The sequence below is a fragment of the Geotrypetes seraphini genome, chromosome 8, assembly GCF_902459505.1.
Source record: "Geotrypetes seraphini chromosome 8, aGeoSer1.1, whole genome shotgun sequence".
Lineage (NCBI taxonomy): Eukaryota > Metazoa > Chordata > Amphibia > Gymnophiona > Dermophiidae > Geotrypetes > Geotrypetes seraphini.
The window spans coordinates 121,034,092-121,054,713 of record NC_047091.1 but is presented as its reverse complement, the minus strand read 5'-3'; the positions used below and the strand labels follow the sequence as shown (position 1 = coordinate 121,054,713).

General features: G+C 44.2%; 1 protein-coding gene across 4 annotated transcripts in view; it reads left to right on the top strand.

Annotated features, from left to right (window-relative positions):
* The first annotated feature begins 3,416 nt into the window (after window positions 1-3,416).
* NCLN (nicalin) overlaps window positions 3,417-20,622 on the top strand; it is a 32,620-nt gene continuing 15,414 nt past the window's right edge. For 3 of the 4 annotated variants that reach the window (XM_033956638.1, XM_033956636.1, XM_033956635.1), the window contains exons 1-9: window positions 3,696-3,870; window positions 7,169-7,359; window positions 8,745-8,889; window positions 11,481-11,575; window positions 11,971-12,051; window positions 12,203-12,306; window positions 12,496-12,584; window positions 13,135-13,274; window positions 13,582-13,760. In XM_033956638.1, coding sequence (XP_033812529.1) covers window positions 3,696-3,870; window positions 7,169-7,359; window positions 8,745-8,889; window positions 11,481-11,575; window positions 11,971-12,051; window positions 12,203-12,306; window positions 12,496-12,584; window positions 13,135-13,274; window positions 13,582-13,760 — 1,199 coding nt within the window. Of the gene's footprint in view, window positions 3,871-7,168; window positions 7,360-8,744; window positions 8,890-11,480; window positions 11,576-11,970; window positions 12,052-12,202; window positions 12,307-12,495; window positions 12,585-13,134; window positions 13,275-13,581; window positions 13,761-20,622 lie in introns of all 4 variants that reach the window. The other variant, XM_033956634.1, reaches the window with a different exon arrangement.

The following is a 20,622-nucleotide window of genomic DNA, read 5'->3' as shown; positions in this document are numbered from 1 at the left end:
GGAAGCAAAGGAAAAAATGTGGTCTGGGTCTTAGAACTGCTCATAAGAGATTTGAGCTGTGGAAGCCTGAGATGGTTCCAAATTTTATTCCCTCAGAGATACTATAATTACTTCCATTAAGTCCGCTGGTTTAAAGAATCTACACACCGTCGGATCCTCTGCCTGGTCCAGGGCTGCCATTGGCTCTTGGATGGGAGTGCCCACTTACAACTTGAAATTCTCTACACCTGAAGATTCACTTTGAACATGGAACACAGGAGGGAAGCAGAAAGGGGGCACTAACTTGGGACAGGAGGGAGGAAATAGAAAGGGAGAATTGTTGGACATCAGTTTGTGAGTGAGAGGGAAAGGAAGAAAGAGGAAAATTGGGCATAGAGGAGTGAGGTAGAGATGCATGGGGAATAGAAGAATGAGAGGGAGAAATGTTGGATATGGTGGTGGAGAGGGACCAGAGGGACAGATTGAAGGGGATGCAAGGGAGAGGAATGTTGGACATAGTGAAGGAGGGAGAGATGTGGCATTGTTCTGGAGAGGGGTGATAGAAGGAGATATGGGCATGGGGCTGGAGGTCAGTGGTGAAAAATTCTGCACATGATTCTAGGATGAGAGAGTGAGAAATGTTGGATGTGACAGCAGAGAGGGTGGGAGAGATGCCTGGATCTCCCAAGACAGATGGACAGTGAGAGAGAGGGAGATTTGTTGCCAATAGGGGTGGAGGAGAGAGGAAGAAAAGTTGGAGAAGACGCAGTCAACCCATCCAGCTGATATCCGCGATGAACCGACACCTTCGCTCTGGCACTTATCTCGAGAGAAAGAGAGAGACTGCGATATCAGCGACAGAGCATAGCAGTATTGGCAAGTGGGCGGTTTTCCCGTGTGTAGAGTGCTGCACGGGAAAACCGCCCACTTGCCAATACTGCTATGCTCTGTCGCTGATATTGCAGTCTCTCTCTTTCTCTCGAGATAAGTGCCAGAGCGAAGGTGTTGGTTCATCGCGGATATCAGCTGGATGGGTTGACTGCGTCTTCTCCGGGCAGAGGTGGCGGCAACTTACTTGGCTTTATCCTTCAAATGGCAAGAGCCGCCGTGGCCGACAGGCTCTGCACCGCCATGCGCATGCGCACTCCTACCTGCGGGTCCCTACAGCTCACAGAAAATGGGAGCATGCAGGTGGGAGTGCGCATGCGCGCTTAGGGCTTTATTATATTAGATAAGAATATAAGAGTTGCAATATTGGGACTAGAGAGTTGCAAAGAAACATAAATGTCACCTATCCCAAATTGAATCTCTTTGCTCAATAGCTTGAAACAATTTGCCTTGATTTTAGCTTCCCATCTGTTTATCCCAACGGACTGTATCACCCATCTTGTCCCCTTCTATTAACTGCTCTTGGCTCCTTAGCTATAGGATAAGCTGTATTATAGAAAAGCTTCGGGGCCTTCTACTGCTCTGATTTGCTGGCCAGTAGAAGGCACCGAAGCAGCAGTGTGTAGAGTGCTGCAGATGCTGCTCAAATTGGAAGGTTAGTCGGGACCGCGGGAAGGGAAAGGGGGGACTAAGGGAGCCGGCCAGGCCGCGGGAAGGGAAAGGGGGGATAGGGGAAACGCTGCTGCTGCACAGGGAAGCGGTGTGGGGGGAGGGAAATGGAGGGGGAGGGAATGCTGCTGAGGCTGCTGCACAGGGAAGTGGTGGGAGAGAAATGCTGCTGCACAGGAGGAAGGGAGAGAGACATAGAGAGAAAGAAAAGAAGAAGACACAGGGGCAGGGAGAGACACAGAGAGACAGACAGACAAAGGGGGCCAGGGAGAGAGACAAGCAGGAGGGAGAGAGAGACAGAAATATATTCTAGCACCCGTTAATGTAACGGGCTAAAATACTAGTGTACTATAATCCTTCTGTATTGCTCCATGGTGTGGACTCACCTTAAGTACTGTGTGCATTTCTGGTTGCTGAATCTCAAAAAAGATATACAGTGTTTCCCCGAAAATAAGACAAGGTCTTATATTAATTTGTGCTCCAAAAAATGCACTAGGGCTTATTTTTGGGGAAACGGTATCTACCCTTGACACTTACCAAATGTTATACCTATAGCTCCTATCCCTATGTGCACCAGAACACCACCAACATCAGATGACATCATCAGTGACGCGGCAGAGGGAAGGCCCTGGCGGGGAAGGCCGCGAAGCAGCCTGTTCAGAGTGCTGCCACCAGTTTTGAGGCTTCGGAGGTTTGTAAAGCAGTCTCTGGTGTTCTGGTAAACAAAGGGATGGGAGGGAGGGATCTTAACTAAGGCTTACTTTCAGGATAGGGCTTATATTAGGACCTGAAAATCATGCTAAGGCTTATTTTCAGGGTAGGTCTTATTTTCGAGGAAACAGGATAGCAGAATTAGAAGAGGTTCAAAGAAATGCTACTAAAATGGCTAAGGGAACAGAACTAAGGCCCCGGCAGGAGAAGGCCACTAGCCTGTTTAGAGTGCTGCCGATGCTACTGTTTGGAGGGAGGTATGTTGTCTTGTGGTGGGAGGGTCGGTGTGGTTTTGCTGCACGGGGGGGGGGAGGGGGGGAATGGGAGGAAGGGATAGAAAGATGCTGTGCAAGGGTTCTGCTGCATGGGGGACGGGACGAGACAATGGGACAGAGAGAGGGATAGAAAGATGCTGCAGATGGAAGGCACAAGGGGATGGGTGAGAGGGGAGGAAAGATGCTGCACATGTGGGGAGAGAAAGGAAAGAGGAAGAATTGGGGTGGAGAAGGAAAGATGATCATTGCACATGAAAAAAAAAATAAGACATCTCCCGAAAATAAGCCCTAATACGTTTTTTTGACCCAAAATTAATATAAAGACACTCTTATTTTGGGGGAAACACGGTAGTAACCCTAGATTGGTAGTATAGAACCAGTTGCTACTGTTTGGGATTTCACGTACTTGTGACCTGAACCGGTCACTGTTGAAGCAGAATACTGGGCTAGATGGACCAATAAGTCTGTCTAGTATTCTTATAATGTTGGGCATGGGCGTGGAAGAGTTGCTGAACGGGGGAAGGAAGAGCGGAGCGGGGTTAGGGCCTTGAGCTGCCTGGGTGGGGCGTGGGGATGCATGGCTCAAGGTTCGCCTTCAGCGTCAGAAACCCTTTGGCCAGTCCTGTCGCTATTTAGAAGACAAATCTTATCCCTCAAAGACTCCGGGAGTATTTATTCACGCTGGTTTCAAAATCCTCAGAAATTTTGGGACTGTAAATGTCAACGTTTTGTTCTCTGAAACACAACTTCCTGGTTTCACGTAAAGCTCCTAAAATGAACAAATTCAAAAGCTCTTTTCTTTTAATCCTGGTACCATCAATAATCGATTAATTATTAAAAGAAATATGCATCGCCACAGTTCTCCTGCAACGACAACCATCATCACTGCAAGTGTGGCAAGCACGCATAACCCTTCCCTACCTATAAATTCCACAATCCCTCCCGGCCGCAGCCAACTCTCCGTTCTACTTCAGGTCCCGCCTTGTTCATAAAGACTACGAGTCCCAGTAGCCTCTGGGTGTGAAAGGTCCCCTACGCCGCCGTTCTGAGGTCGTACGTCAGAGCGTTCGGGGTGTTCACAGTGCGCCTGCAGGGATTCCAGCACTGTCAGCGTGTAGTGAGGGAGACCGGAGACTTCGCTGTGCTGCGACCGGGACCCGACCGACTGCCGCCATGATCGAGGAAGCAAGCGAGGTGTTTGAGAACATGCTGAAGGCATCCTTCCCGCTCAGTTTCATTGTCTTCTTGCCCGCGGTGTTGTTGCTTGTGTCTCCGCTGCCGGCTGAGGCTGCCCACGAGTTCACCGTGTACCGCATGCAGCAGTACGACCTGCAAGGACAGCCATACGGTGTGTTGGTACTGCTTCCTGTAAATACCTCCTACCCTTCCCCGACTTATTTCTATATAGCTCTCCAGCTTGATACATGCTCCTAGTTACCCTTCCCATTTCCCCCATGAATCCCTATCACTGACACTTCTCACCATTTACCCAACACCCATCCTCACTGGCACCCCTGTATACTCCTACAGATTCCTACCCACTCCACACTAACATGCCACATAATGCCTCTATACCAGTGGCTGACAACCATGGTCCTCGAGGGCCACAGCCCAGTCTCCATTTTCAAAACTTCCACAAGGACTATGTGTGACATTGAGTCGCTTGTACGGCTTCCATTGTATGCAGATTGCTCTCATGCATATTCATTGTGGAAATATTGAAAGGTTGACTGGATTGTGGTCCTCAGAGACTGTGGTTGCCCACCCCTGCTCTACACTGATATATCCTGTTGTTTACCCTCCCACCCTGACACCCCTATATACCACACATACTATTGCATAACTCCTGTACCCACTCCCTTGTTGATATACCCCTATGTACTTTGCATAAACACCTAACCAACAAAAACATATGCCCTCATATACCTCACACTCCTATATAACCTAGCTTCAGCCAAGCACTGTCACCATGATATATCCCTCCCACACAATCCGCTTAGGTGTAAGTGGAATAAAAAATTTTAAAATTAATAAATACACCCAAACTAACACACTTCTCATACACAGGGGTGTTAGTATTTGTTTTATATCACCCCTTTCGGATATATCCCACATTAATACCCTCCCCCCACTGCCACCCTCCTCAGCATTGGCACCGCCCCCTCATTTGCATCTGATATAGTGTTTAGGCAAAATATGGCAACATCAGGCACCTGCTTTGTTGAAATTACACAGTAACATAGTAAATGACGGCAGTCCTTCAAATCTGCCCAATAGAAATTATTCATTTCTCTTGCTAAGTTTCTCTATAAGATGTCCTCCCCTTTCTTGCCCCCCCCCCACCCCAAATATGCAAGGCTGGCACTCGGATGATATGAATGTGGTATAAAATAGGTATACTTGCTCCTGATCTATCTTGCCATATACAGGACACAGACAGACCTTAGACGTCTGTCTGGAATTGGCCACATTGCCCCAGTGCCGGAGCCACTGTCAAAGCTAATTCCAACCTGTCCTGACTTTCCATATATGGGACAAAAGACCGTATAAATCTGTCTGGCATCAGCTTCACTACCTCACTGCTGGGGCTGCATTTAAGCGTTACTCCTGCACTTCATGAACAAAATTATAGTTGCTGATCTGATGATCATTACTATCCTTCTATTTAGGGATCCTTTGTGCTTATCCCATGCATTTTTTAACTTGGTCACTGTTTTTACCTCCACCACCTCCGCAGGGAAGTCATTCCAGGGATTCACCACCCTCTCTGTGAAAAAGTATTTTGTGGCATTACTTCTAAGTCTAACATTCTGCAATCTCATATTATGTCCTCTTGTTTTACTGCTTCTCCGTCTCCAGAAAAGATTTGTTTGTAGATTAATACCATTCAGGTATTTAAACACTTCTATCATTTCTCCTTTATCCCTTCTTTCTTCTAGGGCAGGGGTAGGGAACTCCGGTCCTCGAGAGCCGTATTCCAGTCGGATTTTCAGGATTTCCCCAATGAATATGCATGAGATCTGTTTGCATGTATTGCTTTCAATGCATATGCATTGGGGAAATCCTGAAAACCCGACTGGAATACGGCTCTCGAGGACCAGAGTTCCCTACCCCTGTTCTAGGGTATACATATTCAGATAGTCAAACCTCTTCTCATATGTCTCTCAGCGCAATTCCAATATCATTTTTGTCGCTTTTCTCTGGACCACTTCATGTCTTCTCATGTCCTTAGCAAGATACAACCTCCAGAACTGAGCACAATATTCCAATTGGGGCCTCACCAGCGACTTGTACAGGGGTACTAGAACCTCCCATTTCCTGCTGGCGATTCCTTTCTCTATGCAGCCTTGAAGTTCTTGGACACTATCACACCAAGGTCCCTCTCCCAGTCAGTGCAAATCAGCTTTTCTCACCCCCTAACATATACAGCTCTTATGGATTTTTACTTCCAAGTGCATCACTCTGCACTTCTTTGCATTAAATTTTAGCTGCCAAACCTTAGACCATTCTAGCTTTTTCAGATCTCTTCTCATGATTTGTTCCCTCGGGTGTGTCCACTCTGTTGCAAATCTTTGTGTCATCTTCAAAGAAACACACTTTTCCTTTTAATCCTTCAGAAATATCCTTCACCTTTCTTTCCTCCAAGCAAATTCCATTCACTACAACTCTGTCATCTATCAGTCAACCAGTTTCTAATCCAGGTTACCACCTTGGGTCCTAACTTCAACCCCCTAAATTTGTTGATGAGTCTCCTATGAGGAAGCATGTCTAAGGTTTTGCTGAAATCTAAGTAGACTCTTTTGCTTCATTTGTTTGTTCTGCCATACCCCTCCTCAAAATACTTAAGAGTACCTGATTACTATTCAATGCATTGTAAACCACTTTGGGTAAATCTCATCATGAAAAGGCGGTTAATAAAGCCCAATAAATAAATAAATATGAGGGCGGTTTGAAAAATTCAGTAAAAAAAACAAGTTAAATATTTTAAAAATGTGACAGAACCTATTTTTCTGATGGGATGGAAAAACGGGACACTCGCTGGACTATGTTGAGAAATATAACTTTTAAAAAAAGTTTGTTTAACTTGTTTTTTAACCAAACTTTTCAAACCATCCTCATATACACACACTCAAATTATACCTATTTATTTGCCCTCTCTATCATATATACCGCATGCAGTAATATGACCTTCAGAGGCACCCTAAGGTTAGTGCCACTACCACATACCCCAACTGATACAACCCATATTATCTCCCTCCTTCACTGACATACTCCCCATGTACATAAACATTCAGATAATCCCATCTCATATACCCTCACCCCTTCCCATTGACATACCTTTCCATATATCCTCCCACATCCTACTGACATACTCCTCCCACACAGATAATTCCCACTTCATATAACCCCTTCCCATCATAAACCTCTATGGTGCGTTACTGCTACCCTCTATATTTTCTCCTCCAACTACTGACATACTACCCTTCATTCCCAAATTGTACACCCTGCATGCAACAGAACAACTTGCAGGGGTAGCCTTATGAGAGGGTATATGGGAAAGTTACAGAGCCACGGAGATCTTTGCTGGTGTCATTTTGTAATATTTGGCCTAAACCCCAGTTAATGACTGCCTTGTCCTGCTACAGGCACCAGGAATGCAGTATTGAATACAGAGGCCCGTACTGTGGAGGCGGACATTTTGAGCCGCCGCTGTGTGATGATGCGGCTTCTAGATTTCTCCTATGAGAAGTACCAGAAAGTGCTCAGACAATCAGCGGGGGCAGTAGTGATTATCCTACCGGCTAACATGTCGGCTGTGCCCCAGGACATTCTCAGGGTGAGTACATTTTAGAGGATAAGATGGAGAAACAAATTCTACAGTGTGTGTTTAATACTGCTACAGAAGACAAGAAGGAAAGCAAGCATTGTTACTGTAGCTGCAGCTAACTAGTGATGTTGAGTATGTGCCTTGGTGAAAGCATTCATCCAATTCTTGGTCTGGCAAAAGGGTCCTGTAACTGCCTCAGCATGGTGTAAGATAAGAGGGATCATAGCTGGAGAGGTATGATGCAAAAACAAACCAGAGAAATAAGATGAGACATCAGCTTTCTCCTCTTTACATAAAAAGCCTTGGTTTTCTACCAGAAGACCTTGAATTTTGGCAATTGAATGGTGCAAGTATTGCATGGAACAAGTTTCTGTTTTATCATAGAATGTGTCCTTCACAGAGTGAGGATAGAAGTCATATGCGCTGTTTAGGCTTGCACCTTTCCTTTGGTTGCTCAAGATGAGTTACTTTCAGGTGCAGCAGGTGCTTCCTTGCCCCCGCCAAGTTTATACTCTTGTTGGCTTATTTATTGCACTTGATACACTGCTTGATTAGGCGGACTAGATAGGCCATATGGTCTTTATCTGCCTTCATTTTTCTATGTTTCTATAAGCACTATGGACAGCTTACAAAAAGAGGGGTTGCAAAGTACATACAAGAAGCATAAATACTTAAGACCATAACTCAACAGAGTATGTGGAGTATCATCCACAGTAGTACTTGTATCATGTTGAAGAAAGCTTCCCTCTGGAGTTCATAACATGTTATAGGGCAATCTATCCAGGTGTGCTTGGCAATTCCTTCTAATCAAGCCTATTGCACCTAAACAATAGGAAATATTTTGTATCTTTCTGCTGCATTTTCCTAATTTTGGACAATATTTCTTGTGCGTGTTCTTGAGAGAATGTAAGGAATGAGGGACATGGCAAAATAATGTGGAAAGCCTATCTAGGGAGAACCTAAATGTTGAATTTAATTCAGTAGGCAGTGTTCCTTGATTAGAAGGGGAGTGACAATGGAAGATAATATGATTTGCCCAAGGTCAGAGAGTGTTGGCTGGTTTCTCTGACTCAGCCTGCTGCTCTCACCATTAGATCGGTATTTCTCAACCCTCTCCTGGAGACACACCCAGCCAATTTTTTTTTTTTCAGCATATTGATAATGAATATGCATGAGATAGATTTGCTTTTATTGGAGATTCTGGAAACATGCTAGCTTTTGGAAAACACTGTACCAGGCCATGCTTTCATTAGTACAGATCTGGTCTGATTTCAGCACTGTGATTTTGTTGCCTCTTTCTTTGGGTTTCTGAAGGATCTTTGCTGTGGTGATTGGATGCTTGATCTCCTCTGGGGGAAAAAGTGTTTTTAACTGTTCCACTTGTGTTTTCTCAGCAATTCATGGAGATTGAGCCAGAGATGGTGGCAATGGAGACCATCGTCCCTGTGTATTTTGCTGTGGAGGATGAAGAGCTGATCTCCATTTATGAACAAACTCTGGCTGCCTCTGCATCTCAAGGCTCTTCCTCTGCAGCAGAAGGTGAGTGAGTCTCTATGTGTGTGTGTGTGTGTTTATGTGTATGGGATTAGGTCCAAGCCTACAGCTGAAGCAATAATTACTCCACTTGAGAGTACTCCTTTTTTTTCAAAAGTCATTATTGAGATTATAGGAGTATTGCTCTGTAAGTGTGAGGCACAGAGGATTTTAGGTAGAAGAGGGATTCTGTCCTGAGAATATGCCATCAGTTGTCACCTGGTGACAGCCATCAAATAAGGTTAGTTGTATGCAGAGTTGAAGCTACTGTTGTATGCAGAGTTGAAGCTGCTGTATCTTTCTGCTGCATTTTCCTAGTTTTGGACAGTATTTCTTGTGCGTGTTCTTGAGAGAATGTAAGGAATGAGGGACATGGCAAAATAATGTGGAAAGCCTATCTAGGGAGAACCTAAATGTTGAATTTAATTCAGTAGGCAGTCAGTGTTCCTTGATTAGAAGGGGAGTGACAATGTAAAGAATACATACAATAATGAAGCACTTATTAATAAACTTTACGGTGACCCATCAGTTGAGCATTGGACAAAAGCGCTCTGACAAAGACGTGCCAATAATTGCGCACAGGACGTATGCGTGCCACCGGCTGCCACTTTAAACATGCTATGTTAGCACTGTGAGGGTGGGTGTGTGGGACCCCCCCCACTACATGTACGAGTCCTTGCACTCCCGTTGGGGTTTGTGGGGGGGGAACCCAAAAACTTAATGGAACTCCGAAAACTTAATGAAAAACAGAAGTTTTAAGTGTACTTGGGGGGAGTTCACCCCTCCAAACCACCCCCCAACGGGAGCGTGAGGATTTCTATATGTACTGGGGGTTTTCCCACATATCCCCCTCACAGCGGTAACTACCAGTTTAATGAGGCGGGACCAGCGGCACACATACGCCCTGCGCGCAATTGTGGGCGTGCCAATGTCCGGCTTTAGTTACGGAACCAACTTTACTATATCACATAATGAAATAATATACAAAAAATTTATTAACAATGTATTCAAAATTATGTAACCCCTAGAAAACCACCCACCAACAAAACCAATTTGACCGTAGACAATATCCTTGAAATGACAAATCTTAATAAAATTTCACACCAATGAGATGCTCAAATTTTCAAAGTCCCTTCAGCGATCATAGCTGAGAATTTTCAAAGTTTCTCTCAAGTCCGTTAGATTCTCTACTGGCTGGAGCTCTTAGTTCTCCACTGGTTGGAACATTTGAAATAAGGCTTATTTCAAGTGTTCCAGCCAGTGGAGAATCTAACGGACTTGAGAAAAACTTTGAAAATTCTCAGCTATGATCGCTGAAGGGACTTTGAAAATTTGAGCATCTCCCTGCTTTCCCATTGCCGCAAAAGCCAGGCCCATGCGGGCCCACAAGCCTCTCCCCCCACCCCCCCAATTCTGACATTGGAGAGACAGTTCTGGGCTCACCAGGCAGCAATTGATTTGCCCAGAACTTCCTCTCCAATGTCAGAATTGACATTGGGGGGAAGGCTTGCGGGCCTGGCTTTTGCGGCATCGGGGAAGCAGAGAGAACACAAAGGCACGATCGATTCGCGTTGTCCTTGCGATCTACTGGTTGATTGCAATCGACCCTTTGGGCACCACTGCTCTAAGGTGTCTATCTCCAGATGGATTTGCATAGTGATTACCTCTGCGTACACTGGCTGAGGTAAACGGCTGCTGACATCTTTGAGAGCTAACTCCACTAGAAGTGTAGAGGCTTCATGGGTGGAGGTCCAGGTGATAACGTCCAAAGAGATTTGTAGGGCAGCTACACGGTCCAACCTCTATACTTTTGTTTTACAAAATTTTACAGAGTGAATGTAGCAGCACATATGGATACCACTTTTGGGTCCACAGTGCTGACAGCAGGCTCATCTATTCCACCCTAGACTCAAGGGACTGCTATGGTATGTTCCACTTATCAAAGATTCCTGTACCCTTGCACCAGAAGGGAAGATTAGATTCTAACCTTGATAATCTTCTTTCTGATAGAAGGGTACAGGAGTCTTGATGACTTGCCCTGTCAGATTTCCATCCAGCCCCACCCTCTTCTTCTCCAGCCCTGCCCAGTTCTGCCCCCACAAAGCCTCCTCTCTTCTTTCGGATGAGCTCCAACTGTATCTGGAGGGCCTGGAGCATGTGTGGATGTGTGTGACGTCATGTGTCCATGCTCAGAGACCCTCCAGATGCGACCGGAGCTCGTCAAAGCTTTCCAAAACCCGGACAAATGCTGGGTTTTGGAAAGTCTGTCTGGGAGCCTGGACAGTCCTCTAAAAAGAGGGCATGTCTGGGTTTTCCTGGACGTCTGGTAACCCTAGCTAGGGGGAATTCTCTGAAACCGTGATGAGGTTTCATTTCTTAGAGATCCAAATTCACTATGACCTCAGTGTTTTATTAAATTCAGGTGGAAGGTATTACAAGGCACACAAGCAGGGAGCACGTATTCAGAAAACAGATGAAATATAGCTGTTCTCCCTTGATACTGGAGCTCTGGCACTCCAAGAGATTTTAATTTGCAAACTGGGAGGTAGGTTTATCCAGAACTGATCAATGTTTTTCTGACTCTTTTATTTCCTCAGTGCTTCTTCACACTGCCACAGCTAATGGCTTCCAGATGGTGACCAGTGGTGTGCAGAGCAAGGCTATTAGTGATTGGCTGGTAACCAGCATTGAGGTGAGCTCTGCCTGAATGCAGCAGACATGTAACAGGAAGTTACTGGATGGCTGTTATGTTACATGTAAAGCTCTCTTAGTACCATAAGAATGCCTTATTCAGGTTGATGATACAAAAAGTGGCTCTTTAAAGGTTTATATTTTTGAGATGTAAAAGCTGAACAATATATATTTGCTAACACTTTTCTGTATAGCATGGCGCGCAAAACAAGGCTGTTAAATATTCTTGAAGGCCAAGGGACCACCTACTACCAGTGCTAGGCAGAGTGCTGCTGTATGATTGCTTCTTCCTGTGTTATCCTAGGTCAGCTCACTTTAGTCCTGGAAGATTAGCGATGGTGGGCGCTGTTCTGCTCATTCTCTCTCCACGCTGGTTTCATTACTGTCTCTTGGCAGGGGCGTCTGATGGGCTTGGGAGCAGAAGACCTGCCTACTATTGTAATAGTAGCTCATTATGATTCTTCCGGTGTTGCTCCGGTGAGTAAAATTTATTGCCATGGGAGCTGGGCTACCCAGTATACAGCATGCATTTGATTTTTCTTCTGTAGTCCTTTGCTCCTCCAGGCTCTGGAAGTGCTGTGTTTGCACCAGGTAGCCTGCTTAGCTGTCACATGTTCATCTCTCACAGTGGCTGTCTTATGGTGCAGACTCTAATGGCAGTGGGATCTCCATGCTGCTAGAACTGGCCCGGCTCTTCTCCAGGCTCTATACTTACAAACGCACTCATGCAGGGTAAGTATCTGTCCTGACATTGCAACTCATGGTCTCTAGTAAGGTTTTATGTAGTTGAATTCAGAGTGCATTCCAGTTTCGGAGGTGAAAGTTAATTGGGTTGCATATCTCTGTACGCTGACAGAGATTTTGGGAGGGGTAGAATGTTTTTTGCAAAGATGATGTAATTGTCCCTGCTTCTCTGTACAGATACAACTTGCTCTTCTTTGCCTCTGGAGGTGGAAAATTTAACTATCAGGGGACGAAAAGGTGGCTAGAAGACAACCTGGATCATACAGGTGAAGGGCCCCAGTCCCCTGGGAGGGCAGGTTCGGGACTAGTGTCAAGATTAAATTTTGTACTCCTGTTGACTCTGCAATTGAGTTTAAGTGTACTGCTTTACCTGGCTATCATTGGATACGAAAATTAGTTCCTTAAAGCACCTTGAAAGGCAGACTCTTTATCCAACGAGTACTGCATATATGCTTCAGGAGTAACGCAAATGCAAAGCATGTTGGGATAGAACATGCCATATGATTGCCAATTATAATGTATTCTCATTGCATAATTGGCAGATTCCCTCTCTGCTCCCCACAAATTTGCAAAATGACCATTGTAAAAAGGCAGCCACAAGGAAAATGAAACCATGGTATGTAAGGAGTATAAGTAGGACCTTCAGAGAACCTAGAAATTAGGTAGAACATTGCACCCTGGAATCTCCCTACTCCTTCACCAGTGCAGAAGAACTCCAGGTACCCTTGTAGGGGGCAAAGCCAGCGCCAGCTACAAGAGGGGAGTTGCTGCTGATTCGGAAGGTTATGATGGATTGCATTTCTGGTTTGCTTTCAGATTCCAGCCTGCTACAGGATAATGTGGCCTTTGTCCTGTGCCTAGACACCTTGGGCCAGGGAGACACACTGCATCTCCATGTCTCGAAGCCCCCCAGGGAGGGGACGCTGCAGCACACCTTCCTGAGGGAGTTAGAGATGGTGAGAATCTGAGGGGAATGGTGTGCAGGATTCAGTCAGGGGGTTGGGATCCACACTCACATCCCACCGATCTGAGCCATCCTGGGCTATACAGCCTGTCATCTGTAACCAGAGATTTCAGAGCATAAAATTCAAATGTATAGTTTGAGACCAAAAAGTCAGACAGCAGCTCTCCCAACTGAGCTAAGCAAGAACTCCCTTTAAATCCTCTCTCTTTCTCTTCATCCTGAGACACATGAGACCAAGAGAGTGCCCTTCCTCACATTGCAAATGTTGCTTCAAGCTACTGCTTGTATTATCCTTACAGGTGATTGCTAGCCAGTTTCCAGAAGTGAAATTCTCCATGGTACATAAGAAGATAAACCTAGCAGAGGACATGTTGGCATGGGAGCACGAGCGCTTTGCCATTCGTCGCTTGCCGTCATTCACTGTCTCCCACTTGGAGAGTCACCGGGAGGGGCTCAGGAACAGCATTATGGATGTGAGGTGGGTGTCTTGCAACTTAAAATCAAAAGTGGTCTTATTTGAAGTAGTCTTTGAAAAACTTTACTTTTTGTGATGTGAAAATATTTACATTTTTCTTTCTGATTTCTCCTATATTGCATATTTTATCACTGAATGGTTTCTGATCTTTAAACGAAATGTAATATTAGAGGGAACCCAAGTTAACACAACACAGTTTTTAAATTGTTACTTTGTTTATTTAAGGAATAAAGTTATCCAATACCTATATTATCCATATGAAAAATAACTGCTCCCTAAACATAATAACTGGTTATACCACCTTTAGCAGCTTCCTATAATTTGATTTCACATTGCTGTTGAGGAAACTTAGCCCACTCTTCTTTGCAGAATTGCTTAATTCAGACACATCACCATCTACAGTATATTGAATTCAAAGAAGGACTTTTGACTAGACCAATCCAAAAATTTAGTTTTGTTTCTCCTCAACTATTTAGATATAGAATTGCTTTTGTATTTTGAATCACTGTCTTGCTTCATAACCCAATACACTTCAGCTTCAGTTCACAGACAAATATGACTGAACATTCTCGTAAAATTCAGAATTCGTGGCTCCTTTAATAATAGCAAGTTTTTTAGGTGCTAAGGCAGGAGGGCATCCCCACTTCATCACACTACCACAACCATGGTTTGACTGCTGGTATGTTTTTACTGCAGAATACTGTATTTGCTTTATGCCAGACATAATGGGCCTTGTGTTGTCCAAAGATTCTACTTTTAACTCATCTCTCTATAGAACATTATCCTAAAAGGGCTGGGGAGCATCCAGATGTGTGTTTGCAAATGTGAAATGAGCATTGAGGTTACTCTTGGGATAGCAGCGGTTTCCACCTTTCCACTCTCACATGAGTCCTATTTTTGCCCAGTCTTTCTTATTGTGGGCTCATAAACACTGACCTTCGTTGAGGCTAGAGAGGCCTACATTTCTTTGGATGATCTGAGAAATGTTATGACTTCTCAGATGAGTTGCTGCTGTGCTCTTGGAGTAATTTTCTCAAGCTGGCCACTCCTGGGAAGGTTCACTACTATTCAGAGTGTTCTCCATTTAGAAATAATGGCTCTCATTGTGGTTTGGTGGCAATGGAGTCTCTAGAGAGAAATATTTGAGGTGGTAACCAATACTCCCTCTAAAGATTGGCGGAATACTTGCAGGTTTTTTTGTGTGTGTGAGCAACAAAGTTCTAAAAAAATTTTTCATGTGTGCAACAACTTCTAAAAACCAGATTTGCAAGTATTTTTGTGAGCAACCATGTAAAATCTGTGAGCAATACTCCTAGAATGTATGAGCAATTGCTCATGCACTCTGCTTAGAGGGAACATAGATGGTAACATGGGGAGGGGAGGCAAGCCAAAGTGACATCTTCATACATCATAATCATTTCCCCCCTACACACACATCTTTTAAATAAGCTATTAAAAAAAACCATTATAAAGTCCCAAGGGTTATCTATGCATAAAGAATTCCCCCAGCTAGTTTCAGTCACACAAGAAAACTACTACTAACTAATAGCATTATTTCGCAAATTCTTCTACATCGCAGTATATAAAAATAAAATATAAAGGAAATAAGGTAATACTTTTTATTGGACTAACAATGCATTTTTTGATTGGCTTTCAAACATAATCCTTCTTTAGATCAGAAATAAGCAAATGTTGACAAAGATAAGTGAAACAAAAATCATTCCAATGACAATCTCACAGGACCAGGGAAGTCGTGGATAAGGTGAGAAAGAGGGAGGGCTTGGTGGGTGAGAGACAGATATGGTTGGGTAATAAGAAGGTGAAAAAGCTGTATAATTTTATGGTTTATAATGCGATATAAAACCAAGATCTTTGTTAAGTCCTGTCGGTATATAGACAAAACCGCGCACACAGTGGAGTGCTGACAATCGCGCGCAGGATATCTGCGTGCTGGATTTAAACAGTATTTTAAAGTGCTCTGAGGGGGAGTTTGGGCAGGGAACCCCCCACTTTACTTTGAACTGTTGGTGCTCCCGTTGTGGGGGGGTATTGGGGGGAACACCCTATTATAGAGGAAACAGCCTTTTTTCCTGTTTTTTAGGGAAGAAGTAGTTTCCTCTGTAATGGAGGGGGAGGTTCCCCCCCACCCCCCAAAGGGAGCGCCAACAGTTCTAAGTAAAGTGGGGGTGTTCCCCCCTCCCACACACCCCTCAGAGTGCTTTAAAATATTGTTTAAATCCAGCGCACAGACGTCCTGCGTGCGATTGTCGGTATTCCATTGTTCATGTGGCTTTGTCTCATGCGGTTTTGACCTGTCACCGTCCTGTCTGATGGGTTTCAAAATATTTTATCATTTTGATTTCAAAGATCTTTAAATTTCCTTTTAGTATTCTCATCACAAAATCATTAATGCAATGTTCTGGTTTTCTGAAGTGTTGTTCGACAGAGGTGATATCCTGGCCAGCACTGCAATGTTTAATATGTTATCTGTATAGATTGATCCTAGTCTTTAGCATCTTGCTTGTTTCTCCAATATAGCACCCCCACACCCTTCTTTACACTTTTTGCATCGATTGATATATACATATTAACATAGCATAATTCTTTATTTATATACCGAACATATGCCTTTCGGTTCATGGCGGTGCACAAAAGAATACAACAAGGAGAATTGTTAACATTAAAATTGGCTAAACCATGAGGAAGTATGGCACTCAAAAACTCCCTATCTGTCCCAGATAGGGATCGCAATCTGCGCTAAGGTGCCAGGAGAGTAATAAAGAGAACTTAGCAGAACAACAAAAAACCCAGACAATATTAATTTTGAATTAAAAGAAGAAAAAGAAATATAAATGAAACAGTAAGTAATAATTAATAACAAAAACAAATATAAGAAAGAGAAAAGAAAAGTGATGGGGAGTAGTTTGAATCAGTCATTAGGCAGCTCAATCGTCATAGCAGGTAAGGACCAGGAGCATCGCATCACAGAAGCAAAAGTCTCAAAGCAGCCGAAGGTAAGCAGCCCGAGATTGAAGAAGTCCACAGAGGCAGGCAACAGGACCCATCAGTCAGCCACCCCCGACAGGGCTGGCCCACTGGCTGCTCGCTGCATCAGCTGGGCATCCGCAACCCTTATTCTCGACGCATCAGACGCATGCACCAGCCAATCCTCGCCAGTACGCAGAATGCCCCTGCAGGCCACCTCCTCCGAAGCAAAGCATCGCTCTCATCTCAGTGGCCCAAACGTCGATCTCCCCACCGCTGACCTATGTCATCATGCTCTTCACCAGCAGATGAGGGAAGAGGAACAACCATCCGAATATACCGCAGAAAAACTCCGGTCCTGCTGCAAAAAGATAGAAAGAATGTCCACTGCCATTAAGGCCGTTAGCCCATAGAACCAACGGTCGTATGAGGGGTAGTGAGAGGAGAACTAACTAAATAAATTTTAGGACCAAAAATTCAAATCGGATCAAAAACAAAAGGAAAAATTAAAGGATGATGATGATAAAAAAAATCAGATTAAAGATGTAGGGGAAACTTAAAAATAAATTGAAAATGAAAATAAGGAAGGAAGATGGCACAGCTGATGACTTAACTGGACACCATCTTGAAAAAAAAAAAAAAGTGATATGTATCACATATACACTATATGGGAGTGAAATTTGTATTCCACATAAGACAAGACAGAATCCCCAAATTTACCCTGTACCAGGAAGGAGTTGAGACTTTTTGACCAATCCTGGTTTTAAAATTAAATCTCACACTGCTTTAAGTTGTATAGTCTTGATTTTACCCATTGGAGTCCATGCTGCAAGTCCCATAATTTATTGTGATGAGGCTTGTCAGAACTGGTCTAAAATCTCCCATTTGTAACTTGGCAGTTCTGAGTATAAAGCCTGAACCTCCAGTTTTGCAACATACTCCACAGTTCCCATCTCATGAACAACTACGCAGTCTCCTTCAACTGCCAGACAATTTGGAAAATAACTCAAAACCCTGAAAAAGATTCAGAGCCTATATATCATACTTATCAAACTACAAGGGACCTAATTCCCTGAACTCAAACAGCCATAACTTTACCTTTGAAAATATACACTGGGCCCTTGATTACCAAACATGCCTGCTACTAAGAAACTAGAACAAGCTGCTTTGCTATTGATACCTAGATAGAAACCACACATTAGCATAACTTGCCATGCATGTAAATCACAGCCAAACTCTCATCTGAAAAAAAATGCCTCTCCTCCTCACCGGCACCTCTCCTCCTCTCGCAGATTAAAATCACCTATTAATAATACTTCCCCTTTTACAACTATATTCTGAATGTCTACTATTAAATCTCTCCCACTTCTTCTGTCTGTAAAGGAGGCCTGTATATCACACCAATGTAAATACATTTTCCATTCTCTTTTTCCAGATTGGCCCACAGTCCCTCTTGCTTATTGCAGATCCTGCAATTGTGTGGCTTTAATACAATCTTTAACATATAATGCCGCTCCACTCCTTTCCTGAACAGATTATAGTCTGGTATAACTACTGTACTGTATATCCCAGTCATGGTTCTCCATGAACCATGTCTTTGTGATAGCCACTAAATCCAACTCAGTCTCTTCCATCACAGCCTCTATACCCAGAACCTTGTTTCCCATACTTCGAGCATTGGTATATACAGCTTTCCAGACATTGCCCCTTTTTCCCCTTTTATGTAGAGGTATTTAGTGATTCACTTGAGGGCTTATAATCACCTGTGTGCCTTGATCACCTTACCCCACCGATTCTAGTTTAAAGCCCTCCTCAGCAAGTTAACCAGTCTGCTGCTGAATATACTTCTTTCCTACTTTGATAAACTAAACTAAACGTTAAGTTTGTATACCGCATCATCTCCATAAAGACAGAGCTCGGCACGGTTTACAGGTAAATTCAATAAATGAGGGAAGTACATAATAAGAAATTAGAAGTTATGGAGAGGATAGCTAGCTTTAACATTGATAGATGTACACCATCCCTGCTCAGCAACCCTTGGAAAATCATCCCATGGTCCAGGAAGCTGAAACGCGCTCAACTACACTATCTATGCAGCCACGCATTCATCTCCTGGATGTGAGCTACTTTTCCCAGGCCTTTACCCTCATCAGGGAGGATTGGCGAGAATACCACTTGCTCACCTGACTGCTTCACCTTCTTTTCCAGAGCCACAAAGTCACTTTTGATAACGTTTGGAGAAGTGCCAACATGGATGAGCCGCATTGGCTAATAGTCATTAGGCTTGATGAGTTTCAGTAAGTTCTCCATAACATCTTGGATTTTGGCACCAAGCAGACAGCATACCTCTCAGGACCTCATGTCTGGTCTGCTGATGGATGCCTCTGTACCCCTCAGAAGGGAATTGCCAACCACCAATACCTTACATCTTCTAGTGGTCACAGATCCAGCAACTTTGGGGATTTCTAGCTTTAGTCCTTCCTCTCCCAAGCATGCTCTCATTTCTTCTACTTCCAGGGCTACATATCAGTTCTTCAGTTTGATGGCAGGTGGAGTCACAGTATCAATCCTCCCACAACATTACCTTTTCTTCCCCACTGCTGGAAATCTTTGATGCATCATGAAGCATGTTTACTGTTAATAATCTTTTGTAAACTGCATAGAACTTGTGGCAACGCGGTTAATAAGTACAATGTTATGTTATCTCCCTATTCCCTCCATGTCCGGCACCGCTCTTTGTCTTCTTACTTGTCCCATATCCAGTATTTTCTTTTACCTTATAACATCCTATGTCCAGCATCTTCCCATGTTAGATCAGTTAAGGAGAAAAAAGGAACCTTTCTCACCCCCTCCCCTACATCCCATCCCAGCATCTCGTTTCTGCCACTTTATTCCCCTCGTGCCCATTATTTCACCTTCTGTTCTTGAGCAAGCATATTCCATTTTTGTATCCTTCCCTGATTTACCATCTTTGTCTCCCACCTTCTGTCTAGCAGTTCGCATCTCTGTCCTCCTGCATCTTCCTCGTGTTTAGCATCTCCCTTTGTCTTTCTGCTCCCCACCCCACGTCAGTAACTCCCTTTTATTTTCCTATTTCCCCTGTTATCCTACTCACTGCAAGGTCTAGCATCATCCTCCGTGTTCCCTATTCTCCCCTTATCTACACCCACCAGATTCTAGCAACTCTCCTCTCCCCATCCTGATTCTTCATCTCCCTTTTGTCACACTTTCCTCCCTCTCCCAATCCAGCATCTCTGCTTTCCTTCCCTGGCCAGCTCTCCCAGTCCAGCATCACACTGCTTTTACCCTTCTGTGTAGTGGCAATCTTGGTTGCTTTCAGCCCTAGCCCTCAGCCCCAGTCCTAAATCATCCACATCATTGTCACTAATTTGAACATCGGTAAAACAGCAAGACCTCCTGTTGCATGTGTGTAGTTTAAAGTTCTGCTGGTCCTGCTCTTCAGAGACAAGAAGTGATTTCAAGAGGTGGGGAGGAGGAACACTGGGATTGGGACTGACAGAGCCTGTATAAGTGCACACAAGATTGAAGACCCTGTGGCTTCTCTGATTTACTGCCATCTGAATTGGTGACAGCAGCAGCAGCTGATATAGGTCTGGGGCTGAGCGTTAAGAGCTGATGGCAACCAAGTGAGGTTGCCACTATAGGTTATTTTGGGGGCACTTCCTACCCATTCACTCCTGTTGTGGGCATAAGAACATAAGATTAGCCTTACTAGGTCAGACCAATTCTAGGTCAGAAGCCCAGAAGCCCGTCCTCACGGTGACCAGTCCAGGTCACCAGTACCTGGCAAAAACCCAAAGAGTAGCAACATTCATGCTACCAATCCAGGGCAAGCAGTAGCTTCTCCCATGTCTTTCTC